The 19,424-nt window shown below is 35.7% G+C and overlaps 2 protein-coding genes across 2 annotated transcripts in view; one reads left to right on the top strand and one right to left on the bottom strand.

Annotated features, from left to right (window-relative positions):
• LOC126763631 (peroxidase) overlaps positions 1-19,424 on the top strand; it is a 132,654-nt gene that overhangs the window by 19,451 nt on the left and 93,779 nt on the right. The window lies entirely within an intron of this gene.
• Positions 9,396-11,559, bottom strand: LOC126763903 (adenylosuccinate lyase). Its single transcript, XM_050481671.1, has 2 exons — positions 11,334-11,559; positions 9,396-11,281 (listed from the first exon to the last, which is right to left on the bottom strand). Exons 1-2 carry the CDS (start codon positions 11,475-11,477, stop codon positions 9,974-9,976), a joined length of 1,452 nt encoding a protein of 483 aa, XP_050337628.1. The 5' UTR covers positions 11,478-11,559; the 3' UTR covers positions 9,396-9,973.

Raw genomic sequence — 19,424 nt, 5'->3', positions numbered from 1 at the left:
TGAAAGCAGCCAAGAGGCTTGTTCGTTCTTTTCTCTACTCCAAGAGTTATACAATTTCTTTGCAGCGACAACTCAGCGTTGGGAACTCCTTCAAACCATTTCACCGTCAAAAGTCTATCAACAACTCGTTGGTCAGCTCGTGCAGACGCATGAAAAGTTTAAGCGAATCCTGGAATGAAATCCATAAAGCGCTAGTCACCATCGAAAATGACACACAACAGAAGAGAACCGTTATATGCGAAGCAAGAGGTATTCGTTTGAAACTGGAACGTTTTGAAACGGCCCTCATGGCTGTTTTTTGGGGATGTTTACTAGATCGCATTAACGCCACAAGTAAAAAACTTTAGAGTGTGGAAATTGACATTACCATTGTCATAGAACTGTACGAGGCTTTAATACATTTTGTTGGCGAAACAAGAGAGAATTTCGATGATTTCGAAAAAAAAGCGAAAAACTGTCCTTCGTACAGGAATACGAAAAAGATTTTCGACGCAATCGAAAGCGTAAGCTGCTTCCTGGGGGAACAAATACAGGTCAAGAGATGCAACAAAAAAATAGTTGTGAAAATTTTAGAATAAAAACTTTTTTGGTAGTAATTGATACATTGTCAGAAGAACTGAAAAGACGTCGGGATGCTTATAAATTACTCTACAATAAATTTTACTTTATTACCAACCTGACGAATCTAAACATCTCAGAAGTCGAAGATAAGGCCTAGGCATTGCAAATGATTTATTCTACTGACTTAGAAGACGATTTTACGTTTATAACTCGCTTGTCTTCATTTTCGTCTGCAGCATAAAAAATGAGGAGCGAAAGAGTGCAGTCAGTTCGTTGAAATGGTTACGAACCGAAGGTCTTCAAACCATTTACCCAAACATGGATATTGCTCTTCGTATGAGTGTGTGTACACCTGGCAGTAACTGTACTGGAGAAAGATCATTTTCTTGTTTGCGGAGAGTGAAAAACTATTTACGCACAACAATGACGGAGCAGAGGTTACGAGTAAAAGATCTTGCTTTGCTTAACATAGAAGCTGATTTTTTAAGCAAATTGGATTGCGAAGATTTAATTAATGGTTTTGCTGCGCTTAAGTACAGACGAGTTTTGTAACACATTGTACGAGTAAAACTATTGTTTTATCAAAAACAAAACCTAAAACCATTTTTAAATGTTTTATTTAAATGTCCAATCATCCCTGAAATCTCGGAAAATATTATAAACTAACTTTATTCGCTAGCTTTTTGTTAAAAAATTTTCTGAATCAATTAAAATTGGGAATAAAGTAAATTCATGAATTATGTCTTTAGTCTATAATGATGGGTACTGAGAAAGGTGCGGCACATGGCCTGGGGCCTAGAGCGGCTAGGACTGCAAATCCGCCACTGTATATACATATGTATTTAAATGATCAGGGTGGCGAGAAAAGTTGAAATCCGGTTGTCTGCCTGTCTGTCCTTCCGTCCGTGCAAGCTGTAACTTGAGTAAAAATTGAGATATCTTGATGAAACTTGGTATGCAGGTTTCTTAGTACCAAAAAAATTACCAATTCGTAGATGGGCGTAATGGACCATTGCCACGCTCACAAATCGTCATTAACCGAAAACCTATGAAGTGCCATAACTAAGCACTAAATTAACTGTAATTTGGTACAGGGAATCCCAGTAGCCAGGGGCACCTGTGCTCCAGCACGAATATTACAAGAACTCCGATTTAGACAGAAGTTGGTACGTGGCATTCTTTTCATTTACCGCATAAGTATATCAACCAATATGTTAGTTATTTGCAAAACATTGAAAAATTACAATACATTTAGAAGATTACCGTGAACAGGCTACGAAAATGGTAGTAATATGAGCGGTGAATAAAAAGGGAGCACAAAATCCAAAGTAAAAATTTGTATACCGTTCCTTCGCCATGTGAAGTCGACTCGGCTGAATGCTGTCCTAATGCTAACTTTTTTTGGTGATGTTTAAAAATGTTTGAATATTTTAAAGAGCAACACAGAACGTTGAATATTCTGAAATCCAAAATACCCAACTCACTTCACTATCTTTCTACTACAAGGTATTCTGCTAGAATTTATGCCGTCAAGTTATTTGCGAAAAATCTTCACGGATTGATAAACGCTTTGAAAGAAGTTAAAAGAAAATCAACCTTCTAATAAATTGGCCAATTGAGCTATAGACCTTATACACGTTGGCGATGGAAATTTTTAAACCCCACTTACTTCATGCAACTTATTGAATGCTATCTTCTTCTTTTTCTTTTTTACTGGCGTAGAAACCGCTTACGCGGTTATAGCCTAGTTAATAAAAGCGCGACTGTCGTTTCTTTTTTTCGCAAAGTGGCGCCAATTGGAGATTCCAAGCGAAGCCAGGTCCTTCGCCACCTGGTCTTTCCAACGGAGTGGAGGTCTTCCTCTTCCTTTGCTTCCCTCGTGGGTACTGCGCAGAATACTTTCAGAGCTGGAGTTGTTTCGTCCATTCGGACGAAATGACCTAGCTAGCGTAGCTGCTGCCTTTTAATTCGCTGAACTATGTCAATGTCGTCGTATATCTCATACACCTCATCGTTCCATCAAATGCGATATGCGCCGTACGCAAAGGACGATAAATCTTTCGCAGAACTTTTCTCTCCAAAAATTGGATACGTCGACCCATCAGATGTTGTCTTTGTCCATGCCTCTGAACCATATAACAGGACGGGAATACTTTACTTCTCAATTGAATTCACTTAATGCAAAGTAGCACCTGTTTGTTTGCAAGAGATATTCTACTTTGGATTTGGACGTTGTTGTTGGTGTTAATGCTGGTTCCAAGATAGACGAAAGTATCTACGACTTCGAAGTTATGACTGTCAACAGTGAGTGTTTGATGACAGGAGATATTTCGTCTTGCCCTTGTTCACCACCAGACCCATTTCTTCGCTGCCTTATCCATTCTGGAGAAGGCAGAACTAATGGCGCGGTTGTTAAGGCCAATGATATCAATATCATAAGCATACGTCAGCAGTTTTACACTCTTGTTGGTACCTTCTCTGTTTAGTTCTGCAGCTCGAACTCCAGAAGTCGGTTGAAGAAGTCACACGAAAGGGAGTTTAGAGGATGGAGTCATATGTATAAGTTCACGCAAGTGAGGAAAGTTCTCTGATCGCCATTAACTTGGGAGTGGCCAGAAACGATCCTTTTACATATAGCTCAAGCAACTCACGACTTCCGGTCTTTAACCAATTATCCTCTGGGTAGCCTAAGAACATCCGTTTGAAGGCGAGCTAAAGTGGGAAGGCGAAACATCCCCTCCACAGGTTTGTGCGCTGGGTTTGGAAACAGCCACGTAAAAAAACGCATCTAATGAACAGTCAAAATTGAATGCTATCAATGGTCGAAAATTAGTTAGGTTTTCCCAAATATTTGCATCGCTTTGAGAATATTTTGTACTTTACCCGTTTCTGTTTCACGTGGTGAATGTCAGGCCAAAAAACGTGGACACTTCATGTTGGCTTAAAAATAAATGCAATTTTTTTTGTAAACATTCATGAATTGTTTGTATAAATTCCAGTCCAAGTAACTGAGAAAAGTCCGTTTAGCTTAGGATCCAGCTCTCAAGAAATGTAAAAACTTCATATAAAAAAACGCTTAAGAAATTATCAAAAAAATTTGATGCGGTAAATTTTCTTGTGCTAGTATGCAGCTCTGAAGTATCCAGTACTAATTTTTAATACATTTTTTCAATAAAATGCGAATATGGCAACGCTGGTTTTGCGAAAAAACATGAAATCAACAATTGTTTCTTGAAGGAAATTCAAAGTAATCGTTAAATTCATCCTAAATTAGTTAAAATCATTATTATAAAATTTAGCGCATTTCTTAAATCGCATTGAAAATATTTATATACTAATGATATACTTATGATAAAACAGGAAAATAGTGTTTTACAGTTCAAACTTAAGTTATGCTTAAGTACTGAAAATGGGAGACTTAAGCAGTGCTTAAGTAACAGCTGATTTTGTTTTGAATTTTCATTTATTTGTCAGAAGAAGAAAAATAAGAAATTATTTTTGTGAAAAAAATATGGAATTGGATTGGGATTTCCCCCAGTTCCAATAGGTACTCCGATTCGCTAGCAACGAAATTCGGGGTTGTTTTGTTGTTTTCATCCTTTTTCGATATAACTTTCCTCGCAACTTTATGTATTGTCTATTATAATTTAAATATTTCAAACATAAGTATTTTTATGGATGACATTTGTAAAACATACATATGTTGCCCACAACATTGCCATATACCATAATAAAATTTTATAGAAATTAAGCATTGTCTGTAAAACACAAACTACTACTTGAAACTCTTGGAAGCATGTTTTATCTTCGGTAGACACAGGGGAATATTGCATGTTCCGCATATCCGTACTTACGTCTGTTTCTGATAGGAACCCTTCAATTATTCCAAGCCGAAATTCTCTATGCTTTCAGGAGGGTTGTTCCGTTAAATTATACAAAATATATGAATTGACTAAAATTACTAGGGAGTTTCTCTTGCTCTTGCAAAACCTTTGCACGGTGCACGAATTGCAGAATTTTCCTCTTGGTGCAACGGTACAACAACAAACACACGCAGAAAATTATTTGCAATGGCTGTAAAATATGTCAGACCAAAACCCATGTTTATCTTCGTGCAATAACACATAAAAAAAATAATTGTAACCCTGTGCTAGCTGTAATTTCTACTTAAATATGTTAAATTCTTGAGGAAGGTAAGTTGTAAATAGATTTTATAATTTCTACTTAAATTATAAAGATTTATTACAGTTTTTTTGTTTATAATGAATGCAGACTGTGCGCCAATTCACAATAGCCATGCACAATAGTCATTTACAATAAATTGCCGAATCAGCCGTTCATATATCACTAGATTCTGCAATGGGTGCTCTCGTGCCTTTGTATATTTCGGTATAGGACTTTTGCAATCTGCAATCTTGCAAGAGCAAGAGAATCCCCCTACTGTCTTATAGAGCTGCTTGAGGAAATAATTTGGACAATGGTATGAATGGTAGAATTTTCGGCATCGTCGTCAATTGATTCTAAGTCGGAGGGAATTTCAGCACAATCCAATCTCAATTCTTCAAATTCGTCAAAAATTTCCCTTATTTCCTCATCACTTAGGTCTTTTAGTCACTTATCCATATTATCTGTTCACAAAATAAATAAAATATTTTTCAGTAAGAGTTAAAGCGTTAAATAACGCAAGAAATGGTTTTAGAGTTATAGCTTATTTTGCAATTTTCTTTAACAAAGCAGTTAAAGGTACTTATATACATGTCCTCTTATTACAAAAATAAATACCAAAATAATAATAAACGGGCAAATTAATAATCACGATATTTTTTATTATCTGCCCTATCACGCAATCACGTATCGAATTTACGAATACGAATGTCCCCTACAAATACGCATAATTTGCTATCAAACAGCTGGGTGGAATAAAAATTTAAAATTTGATTAATAAAACTGAAATCGTTTACATTCAAATTGATTTTACGAACAAAATATGGATCCGCTAACGTTTTTATTTATGTTGCTTGAAGAAGAACGTGAGAGAAGCCGGCGTGATCTAAAAATTCACTGAAAATCACTGAGGGACAAGAGCAACCCTTTCGATGTGGACGAAACAGTGTACAGTTAAAGAATCTACAAAAATTCATTGTTAAATTTTATTAAAATTATTTTATTAAAACAGGTTTATTAAAAACTATTGCTTAAATAAGGCGGCCTTTACGTATGTCCTCGACGTTCTGGAGAGGAATGCAAGATCTTCAAGATCGTCATCTATATCTTTACTTCATCGATTGTCTTCGGGGTCACGTTTCTTAGCTGAAGGAGGCTATCAGCATGGAGTGGGTTAAGACTTCGATATTCCAATGGCTCAGTCAACATTTTGTTGCATCTTAAAAGATGTATTTTTATTGCTTCAGTCCCATTTGTGCCCTCAGTGGATAAACCTTGAATTATGTAACGATGAAAAAAGAGAAGCGAAAAGGGATTTCTTTCAGAAAGTGTGTAGACGGGACACATATTAAAATCGTTGCTTAATCAATGATGTGCAGATATGTATGTACGTGACAATAATATAAAAATACGTTGTGAATGCTCAGTATCCTGGAAGCAATCAAAATTCCCACATATGGAATACCACCAATGCACGTTATTTTTATGAGAATATTTACACCAGGCTTTAGGGTATTATAATAGGTTCTCAAAAAAGTCTTGCGGTATTTTCGCTAGTTGGCGCTGAAAGCGCGTAGTTCTAGTTTTATTCGTCGCATCGGGTTATGCTATACCTTTTTGGAAAGCTCATTTCACGCGCTAACACGTGTTTGATTGATTGTCGTTTCTTTTAAGTCGTTCATAAGTTATAGCGTCGCAAACATGGAGCAAAATAAAGAGAAAATGCGGCATATTTTACAGTACTACTACGATAAAGGCAAAAATGCATCTCAAGCCGCCAATAAAATTTGTGCAGTTTATGGACCCGATACAGTTTCCATTTCCACCGCACAACGATGGTTTCAACGTTTTCGTTCTGGTGTAGAGGTGGTCGAAGATGCGCCACGCTCCGGAAGACCTGTCGTCAAAAATTGCGATAAAATCGCTGAATTGGTCGAAAGAGACCGGCATAGTAGCAGCAGTAGCATCGGTGAAGAGCTGGACATGAGTCATCAAAAATTCATTTCAATTTCAATAAAAAAAAAATTCAATAAAAATACCGCAAGACTTTTTTTGACAACCCATTACACACATATGTACATATATGGCTATGTTCGTAAATGCATCATGACGCGCATCATGACGATTGCATAACAAACAGAACGTTCAGAAATGCCAATATTGCAGCACTGCAATAATCAAGCGTTCAAAAAGACAACACTTCTATCAGTTGTCACTCATAATTTCTATCAAAAAATTGTTTACTGCATTTAACTACGATGTCTGACGAAAAGTAAGTGCAAAACTGTTTTATTTTAATTTTTGTATTAAAATTTAGTTAAATTATGTTAATAATAATTGTATAAATTATTATTTTTAAATTTTTAGTGAAAATCTCAGTAATTCGGAGACACAGTTATTGATGAGAGTACGGTTGAATATGGAGGACGAGTTTAAATCGGGTAGAAGGAAAAAAAATGTATTGTGGAAGAAAGTTGTGACCGAAGTTAAAAATGTAAATGAAAACAATAAAAATTAAAATGAAGTTCATCAGAAAAAGTAATAAAAAAAATTATTCAAATAAAGGAAGGTGAGGTAAAGTAAATTTTTTATGATGAAAACAGAGTAGTAAAATAGTTTCTTCTATCGATTCCATTGATATCATCTGAATCAACGGGTGCATCTTGAATTCCTTCGATTTCATTGTTGGTTTCCATATCGGCGTGTGCTATTGCATCGTTAATACGTTCAAAATAACCTCTCTTATTTATGATAAAATTGTGTAAGATAGCGCAAGCGAGTATTACATTAAATGTGGCTTTAATGCTCGAAGCTTCAATATAATTTAAAATTTTAAACTGTTTCTTAAAAATCCCGAAAGTTTGTTCTATAAATACTTTGTCTTTTAAAAGACAAACATTTGTACCTACAAATTCTTCTTTTTGACTTCAATACCCTTCTTTTTCTTAAATTTAAAGAAAATCTATCATTTCTTTGCTCACAAATTTCGTCTAGTGTTAGATTCAGCAAAACTTCCATTTTAGTATTATACGCGTTCAAAAATGCAAACAAATGTATCTGCAAATTGTCAAAAATTGTATAAGAAGTATCAAACGTCAAACTTGCAGTGTTGCTACTGTTGCTTATGCTGCAAGTCATGATGCATTTACGAACGTAGCCTATGTTACAAAATTTCCCAAAAGTCTTACAAATTTTCAAACATCAAAATCGTTTTATATTTGTACAGGAGATGCTGGATATGCCCTAGAACCATGGTTATTAACACCCCTCCCTCAGGAAGCCCAGAAGGGAAATATAATAAAATACATGCAAAAGCGAGAAATATTGTAGAAAGAAGAATAGGTGTTTTTAAAAATCGATTTAGATGTCTTCTGGGTGCTCGTAAGCATCACTACGATTCATGGATGGCATCTCAAATCGTTAATTTTGCGGCAGCGTTACACAACGTTTGCAATCACTATCGCGTAAATGATGGAATTTTAGAAAATAATTCGGAACCAAATATTTTTACAGAAAATAATGAAAGTTTTTCATCAACTTATAATGATGCAGCTTCACAAATCAGAGGAGCTGTATGTGCACTTACACGAATATAATACCCAAAATAAATATGAACCCAAAATATTTATATTTTTAATTAAGTATTTATTTAATTAATTATTTTTTGATATGGCTTGCAGTTTATTTTCCTCTACTTCTAACATTTGCTGTTTTATGGAATTCTTAGCAGCTATCAAATTCTCCATAGCTATGTTGTGCCTTCCACTTTCTTCCACTTCCGTTTTTTTCAAAGCGTTTTGCTTTTCCAATGCTCTGCCTAGTCGTCGCATACCTGCTGAAAGATAGTTTAACTTATCGAGAACCTTTTTCTGAAATTATTTTTGAATTGAAAGTTGTTCTTTTATTACGGCTGTACATGTATCCGGTGGCTTAGGACGGCCCTGTTTCATTGCCAACATCGGCTGCCATCGATAACCTATGCTCACTGTATTTTCAATTCCACTTGTATTCGTCTCTAATACCGTTAGTGTTAACACCGCTTCCTCCAATTCGTTGAAATTGTGCTGCCTATTTCTGCCGCCACCAGTAGCTGACTGCTCCTTTTTATTTTCCACCAATTTTCTTTTTATGTAGGCCTTCCAGTCAAGCCATACCTAATAAAAAATAAGTCAAACAAGCTTTAAATTATCCTGTTACAACAATAAAAAATTACAACTTTGTTATATTACTTTCTTCCAAAAAGCTGCCGCTTCTTCTTTAGGGCACTTGGTAAAACACTGCGCCTTTTCAGGTTTGCGGAAATCGCATTAAAGATTATTTTAATGGTAACAAATATGTATAGTTTGAATTAAATAAAAACTTTCATTTTTCCTTTTTTTTTAATTTATTTCTCCGCTAGCAAAAACTTGTCGTGTAAAAATTCCGATAAAATTCAAAATTTAACGTTCCGAGTGAATTCACTCCACGAATTTCGGACTCACGTTCGGAATTGGATGATAGCAATTTCGTATCTTTCCCGAAAAACCAGTTTACGAGCGGGTAGTCGAAAAATTTTTGTCAATAGATGTCGTTCCAGTCGTATGTCTCCAGTGCTACCAATCACATTGTGTCCTATCACATAGTGTTGGAAAGGTTAGATTTTAAGCTTAATGTAATCAAATTAAATTAAATTCGGGAAAGTATATTTTGAAATTTTTATATTAAAAAGGGAAGAATGCCAGGCAAGTCACCAATGAAATCTGTGAAGTTTACGGAGACGATGCTGGAACAAATTTGTTTATTTATTACTATAAATATAAATAAAAAGTTAGTTGAAGTTTGATTAGAACTACAAAAAGATTTTTTCGACTACCCAATGTATAGCATTAAATTAATTCACATAAATTGGATTAGACGTACATAAACTTGTTATCATTTTTTGCTTTAACATTCATATTCATAATTTAGTTTGCATATTTGTCCACACATAATTCATATGTTTGTCTGGCTTAACGATTGTGCGTAAGAGATAAGACCACTTTGCTCCACCCCGCTATCACCTCTCGGAGATATAAAGATGATTTTTCCATCATTCAGTGGACTGCACTGATTGGCATACATATGTACATAATGTATATGTATATACGATAATTTAATCGAACATAAAACGCAAAAACCTTTATTTGTGGATTATAACTTCGGTTCAACTGTAGTGAATGTTTTAAAGGTTGTTTAGCATATCTTTATAAAATTATATTTTATAACTTAATTAAATATTTAATTGAACATTTTCTATTGTTTTTAATGATTCTTTATAAATTTCCAAAATAGGATCAACTTCTTCATTTACAAAATCGTTCACTTGTGCACTAGCACGTCCTGTAAAAGTTTGAGCATCAAGTATTTCATCAAGTTTGTCAAGAATCGGTTCGAAATAAGGGTCCTTGCGAACTCGATCAACTAAATCATTGTCCTTTCCATGTTGTTTAACTTGCGCCCCAGCTTCTTGTGATAGAATTCGTATCTTTTCGTGGCATATTTGGCGATCACCCCCCGCTTTAACCATGGCCATAATTACGTTTTCAGTAGACATAAAAGGTAATTCTTGTGCAATATGCCGTTCAATAACTTTTGGATAAACCACAAGTCCTTGCGAGATATTCAAAAATGTTAACAATGCTGCATCTGCCGCTAAAAATGCTTCCGATAACGTTAAACGACGATTAGCCGAATCATCAAGTGTTCGTTCTAACCATTGTGTAGCGTGAGTGTTGGCAGCATTTGAAAATAATGTAATTAAATGCCTTGCTAATGCACAACAGCGCTCTGATCTCATGGGATTCCGTTTGTATGGCATTGCTGATGATCCAATCTGCGTACTTTCGAATGGTTCCTCTACCTCCTTTCGTGAAGCTAATAAACGTAAATCTGAACATATTTTGTGAATACTCGTGCCTAAACTAGATATAGCACCAATAACTTCGACATCAACTTTCCTTGAATAAGTTTGGCCAGTAACAGAATAGGATTTATCGAACCCAGATAATTTCGTTACTAGCAAATCTAGTTGTTTAACCTTTTCATCGTCCCCATTAAAAAGTTGTAGAAAAGACGCTTGAGTTCCTGTTGTACCCTTAACTCCCCGACAACGCAAATCCTCTCGACAGCGACGTAGTGCTCTTTCATCCATAAGTAAATCTTGGATCCACAGACAAGCTCGCTTACCAACTGTAGTAAGTTGGGCAGGTTGCAAATGTGTGAATCCCAATGTCGGTTGGGATTTGAATTTTAAAGCAAAATCTTTTAAACGGCATATTATTAACGCAATTCGTGGCAGAAGTATATCGATTGCATCACGCATAATTAAAAGATCCGTATTGTCTCCAACATAACACGATGTAGCTCCTAAATGAATTATAGGTGCCGCTCTAGGGCACTGGTTTGCAAAAATATGTACATGTGCCATGACGTCGTGCCGTGTAAGGCGCTCTTCAGCGGCTGCAGCTTCAAAATCTATATCTTTCACTTGTGCTTGCATTTCAGCTATTTGCTCATCATTTATATCCAGACCCAGCGACTATAAAATAAGCCTATAAAATTTGTCATTTGATATCTTTTTAGTTATATACCTGCTCTGCCTTTGCTAACCAAACCCATAATTGTCTCCAAGTTGCAAATTTGTGCTGGTCGCTAAACAGAAATTGCATTTCTTTACTGGCATAACGCGTACTTAATGGAGATTTATATCCCTCATAAATTCCAATTGTATTCATGGTTGTACAAAATTTACGCTCTAATTATAAAAGCCACACTTCTTCGAACACCAGTAACAAAGTGACCAGAGATAAAAAGTGATAGAACCCGCTCCGAATTTAACATCTGATTTCAATGTGGTTGCCACATCACTTTTTATTTTGTCGTGTCAGATAACAAGTTTGTTTCTTAACCGCTAACTATCACTAACTAGCTAGGTGTCTGCAGGAAAAGCATTTCTTAGCCCATAAATTTTGTTTGTTGATATGAAATGATTGACGTCAGATATTTTCTTACTATCCCTTCGTTTCCTTACATTTTCATTTTTCGCTATTTGTGACAAAGATAATATCATACAAAACTCTTTGATTCAAGAGTGAGCTGTCAAAACTCAAATTTTTTATAACGTTGGACAATGATGCTACTGCTGACACATATTAGATTGGGCATTTTATAAATATCTTTTCGCTAGTTTTCAATTTCCACACTACCACTGAGGTATGCAAATGCCTTGCTACCGATATTATTTTTGGGTGCTCGGTTCGCCAATAGGCCTCATCACTCATACACAAACTACTGACAACTTTTTCTACAGAATTTCAACAACGCTTTCATTTTGACAGTTCGTTTTAGTTCTATTCTTCTGGCATCCCGCCGTTTTTACTAACTGCGGATTGACGGGACCCTGATTGTGTTTTGTTACTAGCTCCGAAAAAATATCAGGGTCCGCCGGCAGCTGGATCTGGATCGCTAGCAATATTGCCAATGGAGACTGCATACTACTAATAGTTAGCAGGATTATGCTCTGTACACATAGAAAGCGACACGACATAACAGCACGACAGTGAACTGTAAATGGCGTTAAAAATTCTACTTAATGAACATTTGTAAGAAGGCAGCGCCATAACAATGGCCGGCATGTACACAAAACAACACAGTTGTCCATTTTGTGTGTACACAATTTCGTTGTTGCCATACTTATACCTTTCACTTCAATGAAATTTTAATATTTTGTTCAAAGTGAAATTTTTTATGCAAAAAATAAGTAAATAGGTTGATATTTTTGTTTTAAATAATCAATTGTTATTACAAATGATATAACAGAGCTATTTTATGCTTTTATTTGTAAAATAATATCAAGTTTGTTAGAGCTGTGAATAATTTTACATTTTACATATTAGTGGCGTCACTCCTCTCTACTGTCAACTCTACTGTCGTTCTACTGTCATCGGCAAATTTTGCAATATTTTCAAGTTAGAGAGACAACTGACGGCAGGAATGAAGGGATGTCCAACTTATTCGAGTGTGAGAGCGCTTCAAAATTAGCGTTTTTTATAATATTTTCCATTATGGCCAGATTGAACAAAATAATAATTTTTGGGCATTTAAATTAAAACACCCAACATTTAGTATGAATAAAAATTATTATATAGTGGTTATTTAAATCTTATTAAAGTATATTAGAATAACTGACTTTTGACCTCTCAATACCCAATAAAAGGATTTAAGCTTGTTAGCTCTCAATCTTTAACTGTTTTTAATCATTTTCCATTGAAAATAATACTATGATTCTTCAAATTACAAAACATTTCATCAAATATCTTTAAATTTCACAAATTTATTTAATTTTCATTACGGGTATTCTCTTGCTCTTGCAAGACCCGGTGCGCGGTGCAAGAATTGCAGATTTACAACAGCACATCAACAAACACACGCAGAAAAATATTTGCAAGGGCTGTGAAATATGTCAGACCAAAACCTATGTATATTTGCGTGCAATGTCACGCAAAAATATAATTGCAACCCTGTTGTAGTTGCCATTTTACATAAAGACATATTACGTCGTTAAATTGTTGAGGAAGATAAGTTTTAAATGGATTTTATTATTACTATTTCAATTTTAAAGATTTGTTACAGTTTTTTTTCTTAAAAATGTATGCAGAAGGTGCGCCAATTCACAATAGCCATGCTTAATAGTCATTCACCACATATTGACCGAATTAGCCATTCATATATCACTAGATTCTGCAATGGGTGCTCTCGTGCTCTTGTATACTTCGGTATAGTATTTTTGCAATCTGCAATCTTGCAAGAGCAAAAGAATACCCCTATTGTTTTACATTTTTTATAAGTGGTCTTGAAAGATGCAACAAATCCCTCCGTTTACATATTTTTTGGTAAGATTTCAATCTGGCCATCGCTCGTTTCCAATTGCTAAACGTCAAAACCTTCTAAACTCGATCAATTGTCAAAGTTTAGGTGATTTTGACGTTTAGGAATTGCTCTCTCACTGGAAGTGAGAGAGGAGTTAGACATCTCTTTATCTCTGACTGACGGTCTGCAGTCGTGTAGTCGTGCAGCTGTCTAAATCGGAACGTGTGTATTTTAATACTTGACAGATGTCGCTTGCAGTCTGTCGCGCTGTATGTGTTCAGCACTTAACTGTGTCCATAAGAACGTGTGTATTTAATTATTTGAAGTGGTGAACACAATGACAGCGACAGACTGCAGCAGCACGACAGACACGACAACACAGCTGTCCATTTTGCATGTACACAATTTCGTTGTGGCCATACTTATACCTTTCACTTCAATGAAATTTTAATATTTTGTTCAAAATCAAATTTTTTATGCAAAAAATAAGTAAATAGGTAAATATTTTTGTTTTAAATTATCAAATGTTATTAAAAATGATATAATAGAGCTATTTTATGCTTTTATTTGTAAAATAACATCAAGTTTGTTAGAGCTGTGAATAATTTTACATTTTACATATTAGTGGCATGACCACTCTACCTCCTCTTTCTATCTTCCATTCTACTGTCAACTCTACTGTCGTCCTACTTCTTCTTCTTCTTAATTGGCGTAGAAACCGCTTAAGCGATTATAGCCGAGTTAACAACAGCGCGCCAGTCGTTTCTTCTTTTCGCTACGTGGCGCCAATTGGATATTCCAAGCGAAGCCAGGTCCTTCTCCACTTGGTCCTTCCAACGGAGTGGAGGTTTTCCTCTTCCTCTGCTTCCCCCGGCGGGTACTGCGTCGAATATTTTCAGAGCTGGAGTATTTTCGTCCATCCGGACAACATGACCTAGCCAGCGTAGCCGCTGTCTTTTAATTCGCTGAACTATGTCGATGTCGTCGTATATCTCGTACAGCTCATCGTTCCATCGAATGCGGTATTCGCCGTGGCTAACGCGCAAAGGACCATGAATCTTTCGCAGAACTTTTCTCTCGAAAACTCGCAACGTCGACTCATCTGTTGTTGACATCGTCAAAGACTCTGCACATAGCAGGACGGGAATTATGAGTGACTTATAGAGTTTGGTTTTTGTTTGTCGAGAGAGGACTTTGCTTCTCAATTGCCTACTCAGTCCGAAGTAGCACCTGTTGGCAAGAGTTATCCTGCGTAGGATTTCTAGGCTGACATTGTTGGTGGCGTTTACGCTGGTTCCAAGATAGACGAAATTATCTACGACTTCAAAGTTATGACTGTCAACAGTGACGTGAGAGCCAAGTCGCGAATGCGACACTGTTCGACTGTTTGTTTGATGACAGGAGATATTTCGTCTTGCCCTCGTTCACTGCCAGACCCATTTTCTGTGCTTCCTTGTCCAGCCTGGAGAAAGCAGAACTAACGGCGCGGGTGTTGAGGCCGATGATATCAATATCATCGGCATACGCCAACAGCTGTACACTCTTATAGAAGATGGTACCTTCTCTGTTTAGTTCTGCAGCTCGTACTATTTTCTCCAGAAACAGGTTGAAGAGTCGCACGATAGGGAGTCGCCTTGTCTGAAACCTCGTTTGGTATCGAACGGCTCGGAGAGGTCCTTCCCGATCCTGACGGAGCTTTTCGTGTTGTTCAACGTCAGTTTACACAGCCGTATTAGTTTTTCGGGGATACCAAATTCAGACATCGCGGCATAAAGGCAGCTCCTTTTCGTGCTGTCGAAAGCAGCTTTGAAATCGACGAAGAGGTGGTGTGTGTCGATTCTCCTTTCACGGGTCTTTTCCAAGATTTGGCGCATGATGAATATCTGGTCGGTTGTTGATTTGCCAGGTCTAAAGCCACACTGAAAAGGTCCAATCAGTTTGTTGACGGTGGGCTTTAATCTTTCACACAATACGCTCGATAGAACCTTATATGCGATGTTGAGGAGGCTAATCCCACGGTAGTTGGCGCAGATTGTGGGGTCTCCTTTTTTATGGATTGGGCATAGCACACTTAAATTCCAATCGTTGGGCATGCTTTCGTCCGACCATGTTTTACAAAGAAGCTGATGCATGCACCTTATCAGTTAGGCACCTACTGCCGTTGGCAAATATAGGAATATGTTGAAGTTAGCGAGAGCGACAACTGTCGGCCTGCAGTCGTGTAGTCGTGCAGCTGTCAAAATAACACTGCCCATAAGAACGTGTGTATTTTAATATTTGACAGATGTAGTTTGCAGTCTGTTGCGCTCTATCTGTTCCGCACTTGACAGATGTTAGTAGTGATGAGCGAAGTAGCGATTTTTTAGTTTCAGTGAAAGGAGTGATTGCGATTTTTAAATCACTGTGATTTTTTATAGCTATTGCGATCGCTACTTTTCTTAATAACATAGATATTTCCAGTAGTTCTTACCCGCAATTAAGCCAAAACAAAAATATATAATCTGAAATAAAAGGAATTAATTTTAATGCAATACCTTAAATTTTACACAAAATAAAACAGAATAATTTATATATTCAACAAAATTCAATAAACAAGATTTTTTTTATTTATTAATGCTGATTAATATTAATAATAGTCATGAAAATAAGTGCTCAAATTAAAAAAAAATAGTACTAATCTTTAAATTGCACATGTTCAGATCTAAAATGGAATAAAAATTAATTTATTTTCAAAAATAAACAGTTTTAGATTGAAAATGATATTAATATAATTCAAATTATAAAATTAAGTCAAAGTAATTAAGTAAGAAAAAGTAAAGAGCTCACATACACATTAAATGTAAATTTTAAAATCACAACTTAAAAAAAACTATTAACTATTAGTGATTCGCATTTAAAAAAATCAACATTTTTGTCTTTTCATCGTCTAAGCGCATTCTCCTTTCACTTAAAATAAGTCCAGCTTGAGAAAAAAGCCGTTCGCAGGGAACCGATGACGCTAAACATCCTAATTTTATCCGAGCTATGGGAGACAGATATGGATATTTATATTTGCTTTGCTGCCACCATTTGAAGGGGTCCGCATTTCGAGCAATTACTACCTCTTCCAAATAACGCTGAACCTCGATAATGACTCTTGAATTACAAGTACCTCGGGGCTTGTTTGACGCAATATTGGAGTCTATATAGCTCCATATTGAAAACTCTGATGTTTCTACTTGTGGTTCTTGGGGTTCATTTGCTTGGGCTTCTTGAATTATTCTACCTACATCTGCAATGATACGATTTTTAAACATGTCGGCTATTGTGGGGTCAGAAAAGGTGAAATTTTTGAAACGAGGATCCAAGAACGATGCCATGCCTGGAGTGTTGCTCCTTTCGGTATTTCCTAATCTTTCATTTATACCGTTTAGTAATTCAAAAGCCACTGCTTTTACAGGATCTACATAAGAATTGGCTTTTGTCCACCTAGTAAACACGCTTTTGAGACCATTTACAATAGAAATAACCATTGATCCGGTGCAATATTTTTGGCCGCTTATTTCTTTTGTGGTGTACTCAAAAGGTTTTAATACTGTAAGTAAATCCTTTAGCAACAACCATTCGTCAGAATTAATTCGAGGAAATTTCTTATCTATAAGAGCGACAGTACTTTCAATAGCATCTTCCACTTTTATAAAACGTTCAATCATGTAAAATGTAGAATTCCATCGAGTTTCAACGCTTTGAATTAGTTTCAAAGGTTCGGTACCAGCATTGCGTTGAAAACTCATAAATTTTTCATTTGTATTAACGTGGTTACGCACTTATATTTGCTTTAACAATTATGCACTTATACTTGCTTTAACAATTAAATTTATGGTATGCGCAAAACAGCCGAAGTGGCGTAGTTTGAGCTCATTTTGTAAAGCACTCTTTATATTATTCGCGTTATCAGACACTGCAAATATTATGTTATCAAATACCCCCCACTCAGTTGTGACATTTTGTAATTGCTCGGCTAAGTTTTTGGCAGTATGTGTCTCATTCATTGGACAGCAATCCAATAAAATATTGTTAAATTCGAAATTTTCACTAACAAAATGTAGTGTAATTGCTATGTAACTCACTGTATTGCGAGATGTCCAACAATCGGTTGTAATGCAGAATTTAACACCATTCGCCACTTTTAGTTTCACTTTTTCGACACATGCTTCATATAATGCCGGAATTATCGTTCTTGATACTACATGCCGACTGGGTAGTTCATATGCAGGATTTAGCGCTTTAACGAATTGGACAAATCCGCTGTCCTCGACAATGCTGAAAGGTTGTAAGTCTTTAATGAAGAGCATTGGCAACGCATCATCTATTTCCTTTTTTGCCTTTGCAGAAATCTTCATGTTACATATCCCGGCAGTTTTTTTAGACTGGCGCAGAACAGGCTCTGAAACTATATTTAAATCCAGCGTTTGAAAAATTACGCTACTCTCGTAGCATTTCATTTTACTCTTGCTACCGCTCTCACTTTGTTGGGAGCCATAGCATAGCCTTAGCATAACAATGTAAAGTATGTGCTCTACTCTGCTCCGAGTTTTGTTAGGTAAAAAACTATAGCTGGAGCGGGAGCAAAAAATTAAATTCTGCGCTATGCTCTGGCGTAGCGGCAGCAAAAAATTGGGAGCGGTAGCACAGCGGGGCTAATGAAAATTTTCATGTGCTACAGCTCCCGCATGTGTTTGTTGTTTTTTTTTTCTTTTTTGCTATTTTGCTATTTTCTGTAATAATATTTGAATTAATTGAATAATTCAAACAAAAAAAGGTTATGCAAATCATTTTGGCACTTGTTGCGTCAAGTGACTTTATAAATCTAAAATCAAATATTTTAAGAAATATATTAATAAAGTGAATTAGATAATAATTGAATAAAGTATAAAATTTTTTTTTTATTATGTAAAATATTTACCATTTTTATATTACCAAAAACATCATCTTTCCAAATGTATTACAATACTCAATTACTATGAATTTTCGAAATTAATTTTAACTACATATACTTTCCCCCTTTTTATATACATTAGGGTGTTTTTTTTTAACTATTAATTTTTTTCAGTCCCGTCACGAAATTTCCTTGGAAATACCCCCAAAAAAAATCCCTGAAATTTTTAGCCCTTAATATTAACATTAAGAACTGGACCAAGGCTTGTAAAACTTTTCCATAGAAAATACACTACAATCCTGATTTTTATCTTTAAATTCCCATAGATCAGAGGTATTTTATGGCATCGCGACTTTAAACGCTATAGCTCTTGTCAGTTATACAAAAAAAATGCGAATTTCGCGGAAAAATCAGGTTTAGATACCTCGCCTTTATCTTTTGGAATACATGCGGTTAATATTCATCTACTTATTACCAGTACCAGTTTTAATCCATTGCACTGCGTATTTGCAGTTCTATTCTACCATTCCCAATATTTAGTAATTTTATAATTTTTTAGGAAGAATCAGTTTGAAATTGTACGCATATACATACTTCAATGTATATTGCAAAGAATCGAAAAGATTTCTGTATATCTAAAATTATAATAAACCTTTTTATCAACACTCCAATTATTCCGCTATATCTTTATGTTAGATATCGCATTTGATTTGTTATGAATGCATTTGCGTCCTTGACCAATAATCTAGCAAAGTATCTGCAGTGCCTTGACGATGAAAATTTCAATGCCATTTTTTGTTGTGATATTAAATACAGTCAAACCTGGATAAGTGAGAACTGGATTAGTGAGAAAACTCTATAAGTGAGAGTAATAGCTAGGACCCGTCATTTTAAG

Source organism: Bactrocera neohumeralis, chromosome 2, assembly GCF_024586455.1.
Source record: "Bactrocera neohumeralis isolate Rockhampton chromosome 2, APGP_CSIRO_Bneo_wtdbg2-racon-allhic-juicebox.fasta_v2, whole genome shotgun sequence".
Classification (NCBI taxonomy): domain Eukaryota; kingdom Metazoa; phylum Arthropoda; class Insecta; order Diptera; family Tephritidae; genus Bactrocera; species Bactrocera neohumeralis.
This window is presented reverse-complemented; position numbering and strand designations above follow the sequence as displayed.